Raw genomic sequence first — 17,962 nt, 5'->3', positions numbered from 1 at the left:
GGATTTTAGAATATTTCTAGGATTTCATGACACCTCTAGGATTTTTTGACATTCCTAGGATTTAATGACGTTTTGAGGATTTTAGGAAATTTTTGGGATTTTAGGATGTTCCTAGGATTTAAGAACATTTCTAGAATTTTAGGATGTTTGGATTATGGGCCATTTTTGGGATTTTAGGATGTTAGGATTTTATGACATTTCTAGGATTTCTGGACGTTTCAAGGATTTTATGCTTTTACATCTTCAATTTTTGATAAACAAGCTGGAACCTTATGTAGCCAACACTCTATGACAGCAATTCACAGTGTATCACTTTATTTTTAAAGTGAGTATCACTGTTATCTAATAATGTTAGTGGCAGTGTCGCTAACTGGTTTTTGAAATATAGTCTGTGAATTTTATAAAGTTATGGGTTTTGATGTTGATGTAGTCAACACACGCCACCAGTGGGTGGCAGAGGCGTCGTGTCATAACCAACTGCAGCAAAGACGAAGAAGAAAAAAACAGGAAGTGGCGTCACAAAGTCCATCCATGTTGTTGACAAATCCAGCCAGCCTGTGCTAGGTGGCATGATATTTCAGTGACATTTTTACTAAAGCTGTTGTTCATAATGAGTTCTCCAGAGGACAGGCATGGGACAAAACGACCCGCGTCTCCAAATGACGTGAGTGAAATGATAAAGACGGGACATAATCCATACAGTAAAGCTACGGGACCCCAAGAAAACGTTATCATCGTGTTAGCCTGATTGCTAGCGCTATTATTCAAGGGATTTAGCGTGAAATTAGGAGCAGGCTTTTATTTGCAGTCCAAACTTTACTTGCATTTTTATGACACAAAACATATATATTATATTGTGTCGTGTCAGATGAGATTATGGTGAACGGGCTCGGGGTAAATGCGTAGTAAGCTTGATAATGTTTTGCTGAAAATGGACCGTTTTTCATAGATGTAATTCACCAAGCAGTGATTACAGGTTACACCGTTATAGTTATTTTTCATTACTAACATTACGCTCTCAGATGTTAATAAATAGCATTAAAACAAACGTGGGGAAGCTGAATTAAGGTGCTAAAACGAAAAAGTGCATCGTGCAGTCACTATCCCGGAATTTGTGTTTTAAAAAAATGTTTAAATTAACTCTTTCAGGTGAGTTGTAACTGCAAATTGTGTGCACAGTTGATGAATGCATTAAGGACAGGTATGCTGTTGTAAAGAAATATCATCAGTAAATTTCGTTGTGCAGGATTAAGGGCGATATGGTGGCAGAAATGGAATATAATGCAGGAGGGGCGGGTTTTTTTTACTGTATACTTTTCTGAAAAAAATAAATCATTGTGTTTTCGTACCTCAAAATGAGCCTTTTATATCCACTTAGTGGCTCCTCACCCAGAGGTTGTGGTGTTGCACTGCCTTGTTTCCACATTAGTCCAGAAAGGAAAAGCCCAAATGTGTTTGCCACCATCTTCATCAGTTCCTCTGCAACAAGCAGTGACGGAAAATGCAGATTTTGTTTTAACGTGTAACAGCTTTCTTCCTTGTTTTTGCTGGTGACAGACAAACATTTTGAGAAATGAGAGCTCCTAACTTCACCGAAAAATTCTAGCAAGGAGTCTTAGCTTAGGAGAGATTCAGGAAACGTTTCAAAGCAACTCTATACAAGGAAGGGGCAGAAAATGTAAACTTAGTGAGGAGATGTGGTCGACCCCATTGACAAGGTATGACACAGGTGTGATTGGTTGTCAAGGACACGCCCCTTTGTGAGCCTGCAAAGTGTGGACACCTAGTGGAATTCAAATTAATTGTCTCAACATGAGACAAAAGCACCGTTTGAGATCACACTGCTGCACTGTAGCATTTTTATTTTTGCAAATATGTTGTCATCACTTTAATTCTGTAATTCACCTTAATTATACTGTTATTGCTTCAGGTGGGAGATGTGAGCACATCTCTAATGAGATTGACCACAAGCATTATCCCTGCATGATCTAATCTGTGGCGTTTCATTAACTCACCATCTTTCAGCATCTGGAGAATACTTTTCCAACCTCTTTGTCTTTCTGCCGTTTTCTCCTCTGTTGAAGAAACTCTTTAGTCTCTAAAAAGGACGCTTCCCTACTCCTTACAGTTTTTATCCAAGGAGCTCTCTTAAGGGCTAAGATGCTTTGTGAGTAATTTTGACCTTTATCAGGACGTAGTCTTAACTTTAACAGCAAATTCTCACAATGCTAAGAATTTTCTCTGAAATTTTTCACTAGGAGAAACTCTTAGTACTAGGAAGCTGTGTGAATTTGACCGCAGGTCTGTTTGTTTTGAGAGAAGGAAACCTCTGGATAATTCGACTCCCACTAAAATCTCCTGAAAAGTGAACGCAGTCGGAATTGAAATCTGCAGCTCTCACTACTAGATGCTACTAAATCCCCATTATCTTGCACACTGTTCCTATAATTTCCTCAGAATAGAAAACTTGTCTCGACATAACCAGCCAGTGAGAAAAAAGTCAAACTTACACAAAAGCGCTTTCAGTGTGTTAAAATTATCTAATTATAAATTTGTCACTAAAGTTTCACTTATGATTTTCCAGTTTCAACCAGACCTCCTACCTGTTGCTTAATTTTCTAATCATGATTATTATATAGATTAGTGTTGCGGTTTGAGTTCACTTTGTGGCTACAGTATGTCAGTATTTAAAGCTTTACATGCGCTTTTTTCAAAAACAAAAGCTGCTTACACTCTCTCTCTCAGCGGACATACCTCCAAAGAATCACTTAATGTGGTCCTAAGTTTTAATTTTACACTGAATATATCGGAATCACACATACGTATGAGGTCAACCTTGCAATTTCAGTTATCTGATATTGAACAAACGTTTGAGTGTGTGAGTCTCCAGTGGGTGAAGGAATGGCTAGCCCTGTTCAAACAGCCTCTACTATTTTGTAAATATAAAAAAAGTCTAATAGATAAATAAATAAAAATTGAAAAAGGAAAAAGTCATTATCTGATGGCATGAGCATTTAGTTTTTGTTGAGTTCTTCTCTTGTTGTGTGTATGACTCCGAATGATAACGGTTTTTTTTTTACCTTGGCAGAATGGGTCTACACAGTGGGCATCAGCTGATCTGGGAAGCAGCGAAAGGAAGCAGAAGTTTTTACGTTTGATGGGAGCTGGCAAGGTTTGTTTTGCGTATGAGATCGCTATACTTTCAGCGCGCTTTGTTGTGGCCTGTAGTCCATAGAATAAAAAGATAAATAAAACTCAAAAGCTTTGTTTAGCTTGTCCCCGTCACTCTGTAAACTTTCGAGAAGTCTTGACAAATTCTAGTATTTCTAATATGTGTTTTCCAGAGAGAACATACCGGGCGCCTCGTCATTGGCGACCACAAGTCGACATCCCACTTCCGCAGTGGTAAGCTTCTTTGCTTAACGTCTGTAAAATGCTGTATCTGTTTGCTAATGTAAGACATGTCCAAACTACTGTGTCTTTGCCACTTACCCCTGCGGTCTCATCCTTATGCCCAATGCAATTAACCCGGCTTCCCCACTACACATCCGCTGCACAGATCTATCCATGTATGGATAGGCCTGTAATGGCTGGGTGTGCCTGCTGTGACTGGTGTCTCCTCTGCAGGCCAGGAAGATAAGAAGATGAACGAGCAGCTAGAGATGCAGTACCAGCAGAGCATGGATGGGAAGCTGTCAGGCCGGAACCGGAGACACTGTGGCCTGGGTTTCAGTGAGGTGAGGGGGTCATCCAGAGCCAGAGGAGGGGGCAGAAAAAAACAAAAATCAGATTTTAACTTTATCTTGTTAGACATTAAAAAAACCTTTCATGGATTTACCACTTATGGGCTGCATAGACCACTGACTGTTGATTGTTTAACCCTTTACAACCAGAGCAAATTGGCCAAATTGGCCTTTCAAAACATAATAAGGCAATCAGCACAAGAAATGCTTGCAAGATTAACAAGAAATTAGTAAAAGTTACAAGAAAATCATCTGAAAATAAGTGAGTAAAAAACAAACCATATTACCTGAAAAAAACCCCAATAATTACAATGATTTATAAATATTGTTTTCTGGACATTTTTCCCCTTTTTCTTTGTTATTTTGTCATGTTAAAGCTTTTATTTAAAAGCAACAAAATAAGGGTGGGGTTTTTATCAGCAGAAACTTAATACAACTTTTATACAGCCCAAAATGAACATAAAATAATAACATAATGTAGATATCTATAGTGCAAACAGATATGCAAGAGAAAAACTAAACTCCAGACCACAGAGATTCATTTGGAAGCTACAAAGGAACTGACAGCTGAAGTTGCACCATCTTCGGTCGGCGCTGCTCTACATGTTTACACTAAAAATGAAAACACAAAACGGCGTGGCATGGTTTGACTCAGCGCAGCTAAAAGTGCCAATGGAAAAGCCCTATAGATGCCCTGAGAGGTCAAGAGAGTTCAAATCTTACAAGACAGGAACAGGGATTAAGTTTTTGATATGTTTAGTTAGGGGCAACACGCTCTTTTCATCTTTTATGTTGTCTTTAATGTGTCAAACTATGTGTGCAGAGCAGGGTGTGGCTGGCAAAGAGCACATGCACTGTAATGTTTTTTTATGCAAGTAATACTCAAACAAAAAGGCAATTTCATTTCCAAAGGTGTCCTTAAATTACTCTCTCCTTTAATTAAAAAAAAATTCACAAAAGTAGGACCAGCTGTTGACACTCTAGGATTTCAAAATGTCTTGTTGTCAGCAGAGAGAAGTTTAAAAAGAATAACAAAATTCATCTTCTAAAATATTTTCTGTTTTTCTTACCCACAGCCGGACCCACAGCCAGATTCATTTCCCTCCCCTGAAGTGGACAGTCAGACAAAAGCCACAGAGCCAGAGAAATCCACCAGTGAAGAAGAACGCACAGACGCCCAGGACGCAGGCAGCGATCCCACCCCAAAGGAACAGATCTCAGACCAGGCCAAGCCCAGCTCAGACACTAGGGATGACGAACGGAAACACAGCTATAAAATGGCCTTTGTGAAGTCGGCGTAGGGCAGAGGGGGCGTGTACGGGGAGGAATTAGGTTTTGTAATCTTAAATTTGTACATTTTGTTGTTTTTTTGTTTAACTATAGGCGAACATCCAGCAGTTTAATCCTTTTTACTGTGTAGAAATGAGTTCTCCATGTGAGCACTCACTTATCTTTGAGGCGACGACCTGAGGCCAGATGTATGAAACTCTGTGTAGAAAGTAAAACTGTGTGTACACACAGATGCAGAAATATGCATTCTTTTCAACAGATTTTTAAAGCGGTGTGCACATCTGATTCTGTTTTAAATTTCAGTCATAGTGGCGCTGGGCGCACGGGCGTAAGCCTCATATCGACACCCCCAGTTCACCATAAATGGATCTAGAAACACCCTTAAACATCCGTTTGCGTATTGACACGAGCCGCCATCCACTATTCATTTCGCCTGTCAGTGAGGAATATGGTAAAGAAAGTGCAGTTTCACCGCGTTGCATCGGCAAGCTTCACCAACGGTGCCGGAGCAGCTGTCAACATGCGCAGTATTAAATGTCAGAGGGATTCATTATTATCAGTTACTCGTTCATAGTGCTTATGTTGAAACTGACTTTACAAAATGCACCACATGATAAAATGAAACAATCACTAACAGGGAGATGAATGTAAATGAAAATAATCCTGAAATGTATCACTCATACGTAATTTAAGATTAACTTAACGAATGCGCCCTTGATTGACATTTTACAGAATGCAGGGTAAGCTGCAAAAAATTAAACATAACAATCTGAAGTTGGCAAACAACCTTAAAACATTGTGTTCCATCTCTCATGTTATATTTAATCTTCTGATCATATTACCCGCAGCTACCTCAGCTAAAACCATGTGTAGGCCTGCTCTGAAGAATGCGTGAGGTGCGCACATCCTCACAGCACATTCTTCCTTTAGTTAATACCAGTTTATGTTTGGGAAAAGGTGTACACATGGTTTTTGTGCGCACACACACACACATTTATGCATCTGGCCTCTGAAGTCTACGGTGTTAGAGAATTAAGCCTGCAGGCTCAAACATCAGCTTTTGGTTGAGTGGTGTTAAAAAATGTCAAATTAAGATGGCAAATTGTCCCATTTTTCTTTTGTTTGAACATTTCAGCAGTCACTGCATTTGCCATGTATTGTTTTGGATGAAACTGGATTGCTTTGTCATTCAGCATGATTGATATACACACTGTAAATTGTGTGAATTCTTGTTTTAACCAATAAAGGGAAGTGCCAGTTGTAATTTTTGCTGTTAACACCAGAACTACAGTTGCATGCAGACAACAGGAAGGGGTTTCTATGTAAGACTGTGTCATCATTAAGTGTCCTCGTAGATAGATTAAGTAAATTTGCAGTGTGACTGTTTGGTGCAGAAAGCTGTGCGAGTCAGGATAGACATTTGTAATAACTGCAAGACAACTTATTTAATCAGGGCTTTTGTGAATAAGACTGCAGCAATTCTGTATCAAGGGAACAGTTAACTGTATCCCGCAGGGGAATAAATTGGCCAGAAAATCCTTTTATATGAAATGTGTCCAAAAAGTTAAATAATCCAAAATGCACTGAAGCCCTCATTGGATACCATGTCTAGCTAGGCCTTAAAAGAAATAATTTTAAGAGGTACAAGAAAATTACCTGAAAACTGGAGGCGTGGGGGAGGGGGGGATAAGAAAGAAAAATTTAAAAATGGGAATGACCCAGAGAAAGTGGTTAAAAATTGTAATAATTCTGTAACATAATTTTAAATGTAACTATGATAATTAGCTGTAAATACCCCCCCCCCCCAAAAAAAAAAAAAATATTTTTTTTTTCAAACCTACTTATCTTCTTGCAATTTATAGTTGCTTATGCTTTTGAAAGAAATTGCACCAATAAGCCCAGCTCCTTGTAAAAGGCGTCTGAAGCAGCACATCAAGAAAAGTGATTTCAATACAGCTTTCTAAGGGTTAACTCAGTACATAATAGATGTGGGACTACATTTTAATCGCCGAGGAAAAGTCCCGAGTTACACAAGGCCCCCCCCCGGCCCCCCCCTTAACGGTTAACCCTCCCACCCGGGCTGAACGACGGGGGCAAACAACCGGGCCCGTCTGGCTCGGCCGGTCGGACGAAGTTACTAACACACAGCAGGTAAGACTCCTGTTGTTCCTGCATAAAGAAATGGCGCATGTTAATATTTGTGGAATAGTTCTGAAGTAATTTGCTGTGTATATCAACAGCATGTTGGCTGCGGTCATTTCCTTAGGTCATGCGTAACAGAGCTGAATTTTTTATCTTTATTTGCAGCAATGCCGGAGGTGTAGGTAGTTACAAAGCGATTTTCATGGAGTGAATCTCCTTTTAAATACTTAAACTGAGCACCTGCGAGCAAAAAGATTAAGTTAACGTCATAAAAGTGAACGCATTAGGCACATATTAAGTCAGAACTTTAACGACAGGAAACCGAAACCGCGACACACCTTAAACGCTGTGACATCTCCGCTAACATAACAAGAATTTACTCAATGTGTAACCTAAAAGTAAGATTTCTGGTTTGGATAAATGTTTGAATGTGGGTCGTGCGTTTATAAGTGAGGAAAGTTTCCGGATGTGAATTTACCAAAGGATGAAATGGTTTCTGCCTCCTGCGGAATACAGACATTTAAGGGGCATTAAGAGGCTGAACTAAATTATAATGTGAAACACTGAAGGGGGTGATGAGTCAACTACACAGGTCATGTGACTTCATGCAAATATTCCAATATATACTCATCATAGGTATCAAAATCCAACATGTAACCCTACGTCAACAAAGTCGATGGCCATGACATAGGTGTTGTTTTTTTATTTCATGTTTTTTTATACTTTGGGTGGACTTTTGTTTTAGAAAATTGTTATTTATGGATGATTTTATATGTTCTTGTTGAAATAAATTAATGGCATTTTCAAATCTTAGATAATTAGGCATTCAATGTCTGTATCCTGGAGGATGCATTACACAGATAAGGGTATAAAATCAGCAACAATCACTCATAGATATACTTATGTTTTAGGACTTTTCTCTACAGATATTAATTATAAAAAGGTGTGAAACACTGATTGGTGTTTATTTTTTATTCTCATTGTTTTGCTGCCTGATGGTTCATCAGATTTACACTACTACACTGTACCAGACAAATTATCACACTACTAATCAAAACTATCCATTAACGGATATTGATAGTGTAGGAGCACCACAGTGAAGATGTAAGTATAAAAACAGGAATTAAATGGGGGTTTTTGTTGTTACATTTTTAATTTATTATTAAGAATAGATTTTTGTCAAGCATTCAGATTTTTTTTCACTTTTTAAAAAACTTATCATAAAAGAAAAATGGCAAATATCTTGTTAATAAAATGTTTTAGAAGTTGGCATATTAACTACTGAATAAAGAGGAAAGTGTTGAATTTATACCCTAAATGAGCAATATATCTCAAGAGACAATTTATAAAATCTTGTTATTTAGGCAAGATACATAAGAAAGAATCAATTAACTAATTTTCCAAAATATTTATATGCCTATTTAAGGGTTAAGATAAGAGTAAATCTATTTGCATGACTGTGAAATCCATAATCTTCTATTGATATGCAACATGTGCATACATACTGTGCCTGCTTACTCTCACTGTCCTCTGTTTTGTTGCACACTTTCATGTAAGGTCAAACAGATTTTGCCTGGCAAAGTTTACATGTTACACAAGTGTGGCACAATGCAGAGGATGTCAGGATGGATGTGGGCAGGGTGGCAGCTGTCACTACAGCTCTTTGCATTGTCCTGCAGTCACGGGGTGATATTTTGCTGTGCAGCCAGAACAACAAAGAGCTAGACCTACTTCATGAGTGTAGTTTAATCCTATTTTCTTGCTCAAATTGGCTGGACAAAATAAATCTGACTTTTGTGTTTTATTTAGTGTAACTGTTTCAACATATTGTCCCAATTACAAAGGTTGACATTCTTATTCACAGTGAATTTGACAACTTGATTTTACTTTAAAACATTAGGAAAGCGATTGCTTGGAAAAAGGTAAGAAGATATAACTATTAATCTTAAATTATGTTCACTTTATATCTAATCATTAGGTTTACTTAAAATTTAGTTGTGTTTGCTGAATTTTGTGAAGTTGTTGCAACTTGAAAAAGACAAGTGAAATTAACTTTCTATGTGTTAGCAACTTCTGTAAACCAAGTCTACTGTGCCCTATATCTGTATTCTGCTGGCTGCAAATCCTATTATATAATCAGATTTGTATATTTTTAAACATGTTAACAAAGCAGAACTTGCAGCTCTCCTAACTTCATCATAAGCAAATTCAGTTGTCATTTTTAAGTTGCAACAACTTCACAAAATTACACAAATATACAATAACAACTAAATTTAACATTTAGATATAAAATCAGCTGTTTTATTTACTTACCATTTTCAAGGCAATCTGTCTCCTAGATCTTTTTTTAAGTAAGATACACTTATCAGACTTAAAAGTGTTGTAGTATGTCTGTCCTCAAAATGATTTTAGTGATTTAAGACATGTCTCATTCTGCAGGCATCCATCACCTTTTACAGATGTACAACTTGAAGGTCCAGTTTGGTGAGTTGAATTTTGAACATGGTTTTAACACTGTTATCTGGGAACATTTGAAATGTTTAGACTTATAAGTAATGCAGCCCCTACAATCATATTATTATCATTATTGTGACTATAGGAGTATTTAAAGATAAAACAAACCTTCTCACATATTGAACAAAATTAAAATGAACTGAGTTTAACCACTGTACAAACTGTCTCTAAAAGAAACAAAATAGGGTAAAAACTTCAAAATGGATGCTGTTGAAGAGCCTGAAAACTATCCTGATGTGCCACAGCTCCCTGCCTCATCCTGCCTGTCCAGAAAAAGTGATGTCTCCATGGAGATTCGTAATGACATCACTAAAGAAATGGTTGATGGGTACATACAAGTCTGTTGTGCATTTAGCTGTGGTAGCTATGCTGGATGAAATATCTCGGCAACCATTGACGTCTGATTACATTTCCATGAAAACTGATCCCTAATGTACGAAAGCATCCTGCTGCCAATGCCAGAAACAAAAAAACAAAACTGACCAGTATCAGGTAATAACAAGAAGTTTCTTGTTAAGAAAATCTTTTTTTTTTTTTTCACGTTTTAACATGTTTTCATGTTATAACAAGATATTTTCACATTATTACATTATTCAAACTTACAACAACAAACATTTCTTGTTACAATATACTTTTTATCTGGTTGTATTTTTTATGTCATAACATGATAATTTATTGTTATAACATAAAGCATGTTACATCTTAATTGCTTATCTTATTGTGTTAATAAGGGACTCATGTTTAAATGAGGAAATGGTATCTGTCAAAGCTGATATTTGGCCTGCCTCTCTGCATCACCACACCTCAAACTGCCATCGAAACAAACAACCATTTATTCATGAAAAAAACATAAGTAGCTTCTTAAGTCTCATCACCATCGCAATTTTACTGCTGTACTGAACGCTCCACAACTCCAACCAGTGAAAGGGATACATAGATCAAATATCCGATTTCCCGTTTATAATTATGTTCATCGATTTTGGACCATTTTAGTTTAATAAATTAGGTTTCATAAATTCATCATCCACACTGAAACTTCAGTTGTTTTTAAGCAAACACAAGAAAGAGAGAGAGAGGGAAAAACATCAAATAACATGAAACATATCTCGTTACAAGGTAAATAGTATCTCGTAATAAAAGGAAAAGTTTCTTGTTATAACGTGATAAGTTTGTATGATGTAATAATGTAAACATGTCATGTTATAACTTCAATATATCTTATTAAACATGAAAAAACGTTATAATGAGAAACTTGTTAATTCATGTAATTACCCGATACTGTTAAGTTTTATTTATTTATTTTTTTTTTTTTCCCTGGTGTGGCAGCAGGACGCTGCTGTACTAATGAGAACAAAATCTCCTGAATTTGTCTTGTCTTTCTTATCAGCTCAGGTGATTTTGACAGATCCAACTTGCCCTCCTCATCCTGCCTGTCCATGAAAAGCGATGCCTCCATGGAATATCCTCTTCACTTCTCTAAAGAAGTGGCTCATGGGTACATACAAGTCTGTCGGGGTTTACCTGTGGGAGCTTTGCTAAGTTAAATATCTTGATAATCATGTACATCTGGCATTTCCATGAAAACCAGCAGAAACTTAATGAGAATAAGATCTTCTGACTTTGACTTGTCTTCCTTTCTAATCAGCTTGCCCTCCTCATCCTGCCTGTCCATGAAAAGCGATGCCTCCATGGAATATCCTCTTCACTTCTCTAAAGAAGTGGCTCATGGGTACATACAAGTCTTTGTGGTAGCTATGCTAAGTTAAATATCTTGATAACCACTGACATCTTCATTTTCATAAATCAAACTTGCCTTGTGTGTCCAGTAGAAGAGTTACCATCATGAAAACACATCATGACCTCACCAGAGAACATAGTGAGAGGTACATAAAGTCTATTCTGCTTTTCAGTCAGTTTTTCTTTTGTTGGTTACACTTGTTAACCTATGTATTTGAATTATTCATATGTAGTTTAAAAAACTATTTTGGTCAAAATGTTCCCTTTAAGTAAACAGACATGGTTGCAGCAATGTAGCTCTCAAGAATGAAAAATTGGCAAAAAGTCAAAGTAAAACATCTTGTTGACTGAAAAACATGAAAAACTGATACAGATACTTATGGTTCCCAGAGGATGAATCCTAATGACTTAAGTGATGACACTTAACATCACAAATGTTATGTGCTCTTCAGTTGACCAGGTGGTTGACTTTCACTTTAATTCTGGCTGGAGATACTGTTTACAAAGAGCAATTGACAATTATGCCTTTAAAAACCTTGACGTAAACTATAGAAGCATTCCTTATACTTGAATGTTGCATCAATTCATTGTCAATACTCTATTAAAATGGGCTGAATTTGAGCACACTTGATTAATCTGAAAATATCATTTTTCTCTATTTATCTCAAGGGACCAACATGACTGGTCAGAATTGGCAGAGATGGATGGAAACGCCATATTTAAGGTAGGTTATGTGTCTGTCTTTACAGAAATCATAAAGCCTTATGGTATCTGTGTTTGAATCAATTTATGTATACCTCCGCATCGCTGATAGTTGTGGCCGGAGGCATTATGTTTTATGGTTTTTCTGTCTGTTCCATTCTTGGGAACTCAGTATCTCAAGAACACCATGAGGGATTTTCTTCAAATTTAGCACAAAAGTCCACTTGTGCCAGGCAGTAAACTAATTAGAATTTGGTGGTCAAAGGTCACTGTGACCTCTGCTATCTCAGTCTCATGAATGCAACCCCGCAAGAACATCGAGGGGTTTCTTACAGCTTGGCACAAACGTCCACTTGGACTCAAGAATAAACTGATTAGAATTTGGTGGTCAAAGCTCAAAGTCTCTGTGACCTCTCAAAGCAGAATTTTGTCCATACCTCAAGAATTCATACCCTAATTATGACAAAATTTAACAGAAATGTCTAACAGGATAAAATGATGACCTGATCAACTTCATTATGACATTATAATGTTCCATAAAAAGACTTTTTTAGCCATTACGCAACGTTCGATTTCCGTAACGGAAGGGGAGACATTTGGTCAGATGCTGAATCGTTGACACTAATCTTGAAACTGAGCTGAATGTGTAGATCTTCTGTGCTGCCAATGGGAAGATGTGTTTAAGGCATCCATTTTTTCACAGACATGATTTTGAAATGTAACTGCAACTTGGCTGGTCCGCAGAGGCATAAAACCATGAGGCAGTAATTTAAGGGTTTTTTGAGAATAAGCTAGTCCAAGCTAACTATGATATAAGCCTTTACTTGTTCTGATTTCTACATTGCAGTTGGTGGAAGAACACAGCATAAACATTTTGCTGAGTGAGCTGAAAAGATATAAAAGGATGCTCTTTCCACATCTATCACAATCTCCTGAGAGTGAAAAGCAGGGCAAAAACTGTTTGACTACTGAAGATAAAAAGCAAGACAGCAGTGCCAGTGAGGGCGCTCTGAAGATTGCACTACATGTCTTAAATAAAATGGACCAAAGAGAACTTGCTAACACACTGGAGAAGCGTAAGTAGAAAAACACAATGTCTGATATGTTACGCTTGTATCTTATGTTTGAAGAAAATTTATATATTTGGTGTTTTTACCAGAATGTTGATAAGGAAAGAAAATTAACTTTGCACTGCCAAATGAACATTTAAGACAAAAGTCAGTTTGAGGTTTCTGCATTAAAATGAATGAACACGCATCATTTTGTTTTCTTTGCATAACTAGACATTTATGGTGAGCTTGATGTCTGCCAGCGCAAACTCCGACACAGACTGAAGAATTTGAATACATTTATGAGGGAGTGGCACAGCACGGGACCCAGACACTTCTCAACAAGGTGTACACTGAGCTCTACATCACAGAGGGAGTCAGTGGGACTGTTAATAATGAACATGAGGTCAGGCAGATCGAGACTGCAACCAGGAGGCGAGCGACAGAAGAGAAGCCGATCAAATGTGAAGACATCTTTCAGCCTCAGCTCGGACAAGACAGATTCATCAGAACCGTGCTGACTCAAGGAATCGCTGGCATTGGAAAAACGATCTCTGTGCATAAATTTAATCTGGAATGGGCAGAGGGAAGAGTTAACCAGGATGTCCAACTCCTAATTAATCTTCCATTTCGGGAGCTGAATCTGATGAAGGAGTGCGACTTCACACTGACACAGCTTCTTTACAATTTTCTCATAGAGGCAAAAGAATCAGGAATTTCGGATTTTGGCAAATACAAGCTTGTGCTGATATTTGATGGGTTGGATGAATGTCGGCTTCCTCTGGACTTTGACCGCAACGAGCGCTGCCGCAGTGCCTCAGAGCAGGCTTCAGTGGATGCACTACTGACAAATCTCATCCAGGGAACCTGCTGCCCTCTGCACTCATCTGGATTACCTCCAGGCCTGCAGCTGCAAATCGCATTCCTGTTGATCTCATTGACCGTGTGACAGAGATACGAGGGTTCAACGACCCCCAGAAGGAAGAGTACTTCAGGAAAAAAATCCCCGATCAAGACATGGCTGAAAGAGTCATCTCACATGTCAAGTCAACCAGGAGCCTCCATATCATGTGTCACATACCAGTGTTCAGCTGGATGTCTGCCACCGTTCTGCAGAGGATCTTAGAAGACACAGAAAAGAGAACAGAGGTGGATGCAATCACAGGAGAAATGCCCAAGACTCTGACACAAATGTACACGTATTTCCTGGTATACAACTCCTTGATCAGAACGCAAAAGTACTCAGCAGGACAAGTAGCATCTGAAACACAGTCCCAGATGAAAATCGATGAAGAGATGATCCTGAAGCTTGGAAAACTGGCCTACGAGCACCTGATGAAGGGCAACATGATCTTCTATGAAAATGAACTGAGTGAGTACAACATCAGCATCACTGATGCGGCAATATATTCAGGAGTGTTCACGGAGATCTCGAACAACGATTTCGGATTACATCTGGAGAGGGTCTACTGCTTTGTGCATCTCAGCATTCAAGAGTTTTTTGCTGCCATGTACATTTTGCACAGAATTCATCTACTTCAACCAGAACCTGCTGGAACAACAAGAAACCATCACTGTCCAGGAGGCTCCCAGCGACATGAACGACCTTCTCAAGAGTGCAGTGGATAAGGCCTGGCAGAGTGAGAACGGACATCTGGATCTTTTCCTGCGTTTCCTTCTCGGCCTCTCACAGACATCCAATCAGACTTTGTTGAAGAGAGTTCTGACCACAATGAAGAGCAGATCACCAAGAAATGAGGATATTGCTGAGTACATCAAGGAGAAGATCAGACAAAATCCCTCCACAGAAAGATGCATCAATCTCTTCCACTGCCTCAGTGAGCTGAACGATCAGTCTCTTTTGGAGGAAATCCAGAACTACCTGAGCTCTGGTAGTTTGTCAGAGACCCAACTGTCACCTTTACAATGGTCTGCTCTGGTCTTTGCATTGTTGACCTCGAAGGACGAGTTCGATGAGTTCGACTTGAGGAAATATTCAAGGTCAGAGGAGGGTCTTGAGAAGATGTTACCAGTGATCAAAGAATCCAAAGTAGCCTTGTGAGTAGAGAAAAATCGATCATGTTTGTCTGTCTATTCTTGCATGAAAAAAAAGAATCTGCCTTGTTGCCAAGGTAAGCTAATGGTCTGTGGGGTTCATTTGGCAACCATCTTAAATTGATTTGCACACAAATAGCAAAAAATGCCAGTTTTCTTAACTTGTGAATCAGACAAGATACAAAGACAAAACAGACCAATTTTCATATTATTTTGACACCAGATATCATATAGAAGGATCATTTACATGACACAACCACTCATTCACTGTAAAAAAAAAAAACAGGCAAATTACCCATTTTTAGCATAACCTCTGCTGTGGAAATGAGGAGTATCTTAGCAGATAGCTCCCATCTTCTCTCCAGCCAGTTTGAGCTTTTGAGCTCTGGGATAACAGTTGGACCATTGAATGAAATTTGAAAATACTGAAATTAAATCTGACATCGAGAAGCTTGTGCCATCTAGTGTTTTCCATGTGATGCTAATGTTTTGATTTGTTTTTTTTTAAGGCTTAAAGAATGCAACCTCACAAACAAAAGCTGCAAAGCACTTGGAGCAGTTCTAAGCAATTCATGTCTGAAAGAGTTGGACCTGAGTGATAATGATCTGCAAGACTCTGGAGTAAAACTTCTGTCTGCTGGACTGGCAAGTCCAACATGTCAGCTGGAAAAACTGAGGTTTGTAGAAGAGTGATGAGGAAGGCTATCAATGACAGACAGGAAGCTGAAACAAACATAACACATGGCCAGTTCTAATCTACTGAATAACATTTTCTATTGAATTGTGCGAGTGACAATTAATTAGTTTTTCTTTTAAATTTCAGGCTTCCGTTCTGTGGAGTCACAGAGATTGGCTGTGGCTATTTGGCTACAGCGCTGAGGTCCAACCCTGCGCACCTGAAAGAGCTGGATCTGTGTTACAATTATCCAGGACAACAGGGGATGGCGCTGCTGTCCTGTTTACAGAGGGACATGGAAAAACCTCACTGTTAGGTATAATTCCGAATTAAACATCCCAAGTTGTTTTATTTTTGTTCTGTAAACCAGTTTAGCACTTTGTACTTATCAAATCTCCTTTGATTTTTCTCAGCTTAAACGACAATGCAGAGTGCTACTTGAAATCAGCTCTCAAGAAATGTACGTTTTTTTTTATAAACAAATCGATGACAATTTTTCATACATTGCCTATACTGTATATATTTTTATACATATTACAATGTTTCTCATTTGTGTTTCATCAGATGCGTGTGAGCTTACTATGGATCTGAATACTGCCAATTCACACCTGTCTTTCTCTGAAGACAACAAAAAAGTGACGCTAATGGAAACAGCTCAGCCATATCCTGACAACCCAGAGAGATTTTCAGACTGGGGACAAGTTCTTAGTAAAGAGGGCTTGTCCTCTCGTTGCTACTGGGAAGTAGAGTGGACTGGGGATAAGACGGGTATAGGAGTAGCTTATAAAGGAATAAAAAAGGAAAAGCAAAAGGCACTGAAGGTATCATTGGCTACAATAATCAGTCCTGGAGTCTGCGCTGCTGTCACAGCAAATACACAGCCTGGCACAACAGTGATGCAACCACAGATATCCCCCAAGTCTTGGACTCCAAAAGGGTGGGGGTGTTCTTAGACTGGTCGGCTGGCACTCTCTCCTTCTATGCTGTATCATCAAACACCATGACTCATCTGCATACTTTCCACACTAAATTCTCTGAGCCAGTGTATCCAGGCTTCAGGCTGGGGTATGCCGATGCCTTCTTAATTCTATGCCAACCCGACTCTTAAATACCCACAAATATTCAATGTATATGTTCATTAAGCATGAACAGACTAAATGAAGGCTGGAGGGGGGGGTATTATTGCAAACATCATGGTAAAAAAAGGGATTTCAGAAGGTTTTAGATCTGTACTTCATGTTCCTCTCAAGTTACTTTTATAGCAGAAATCTCCCTGTGTGACAGTTAAGTGTATATTTTGTAGAAAACACCTTTAAAGAAATATTTTAGCTTCTTTATTTTCCTTTACGCTGTAAGACAGCTTCTCCTCTGCACGCAGAAATGAAGTCACTGCTACTGCTGATAGCTGCTTCATTCTGCCAACAATGTTCAAATAAGCAATCAAATACAAAAGTGCCTTCAAAATGAATAGCAATAGCATGAGATTATTTATCCTGTCAGTCTGTGTTGTACTTTATGACAAAAAGTGTTTTTGAGTGTACTGTGAGAAACGGATGTATTATTTTTATTTTACTTGATATTTATTTTCTGTAATGATTAAACGTTTTCAATGTTTTTATCATCATCCATATTCTATTGTAATGTATTATAGCTGACTGACAGGAGTGTGATCGTTATCTAGAAAATATGCAGTAGACGTTAAACAAACATGTCAAGTCAAACCATGTAATAAAAAAATGATTCATGTCAATCATCCCTGTTGTATTCTGAACATGTTGGCATTAGCTTTTATTCACTCATAAAAATACAGACCACACTGCATAAAGGCTAACTGCAGATGAAAAAGAAAAGTTATTCACTTGTGTTATAAATCATTGTTGCCTAAATGTGCAGTTTAAGTGCAGAAAGCAAGAACTCAATTTAAAACTACAAATCAGACTCTTAAGAAGTGTGTGTCTTTTTCTCACTCTTGAAAACAGATTTCTTACAAGTGAATCTAGCAACTGCTGAAATACAAAAGAATAACTTGGGGAATTCTTCAGTTAAGAATCCTT

At 38.2% G+C, this 17,962-nt stretch overlaps 1 protein-coding gene and 1 pseudogene across 1 annotated transcript; both read left to right on the top strand.

Annotated features, from left to right (window-relative positions):
- The first annotated feature begins 523 nt into the window (after positions 1-523).
- Positions 524-6,297, top strand: c11h11orf58 (chromosome 11 C11orf58 homolog). The gene is made up of 5 exons (XM_042496237.1): positions 524-664; positions 3,089-3,172; positions 3,345-3,405; positions 3,628-3,737; positions 4,820-6,297. Exons 1-5 carry the CDS (start codon positions 611-613, stop codon positions 5,042-5,044), a joined length of 534 nt encoding a protein of 177 aa, XP_042352171.1. The 5' UTR covers positions 524-610; the 3' UTR covers positions 5,045-6,297.
- An 804-nt stretch (positions 6,298-7,101) lies between these two features.
- Positions 7,102-17,661, top strand: LOC121949781 (annotated as a pseudogene).
- Positions 17,662-17,962: the final 301 nt, after the last annotated feature.

The sequence above is a fragment of the Plectropomus leopardus genome, chromosome 11, assembly GCF_008729295.1.
Source record: "Plectropomus leopardus isolate mb chromosome 11, YSFRI_Pleo_2.0, whole genome shotgun sequence".
Classification (NCBI taxonomy): Eukaryota; Metazoa; Chordata; class Actinopteri; order Perciformes; family Serranidae; genus Plectropomus; species Plectropomus leopardus.
This window is presented reverse-complemented; position numbering and strand designations above follow the sequence as displayed.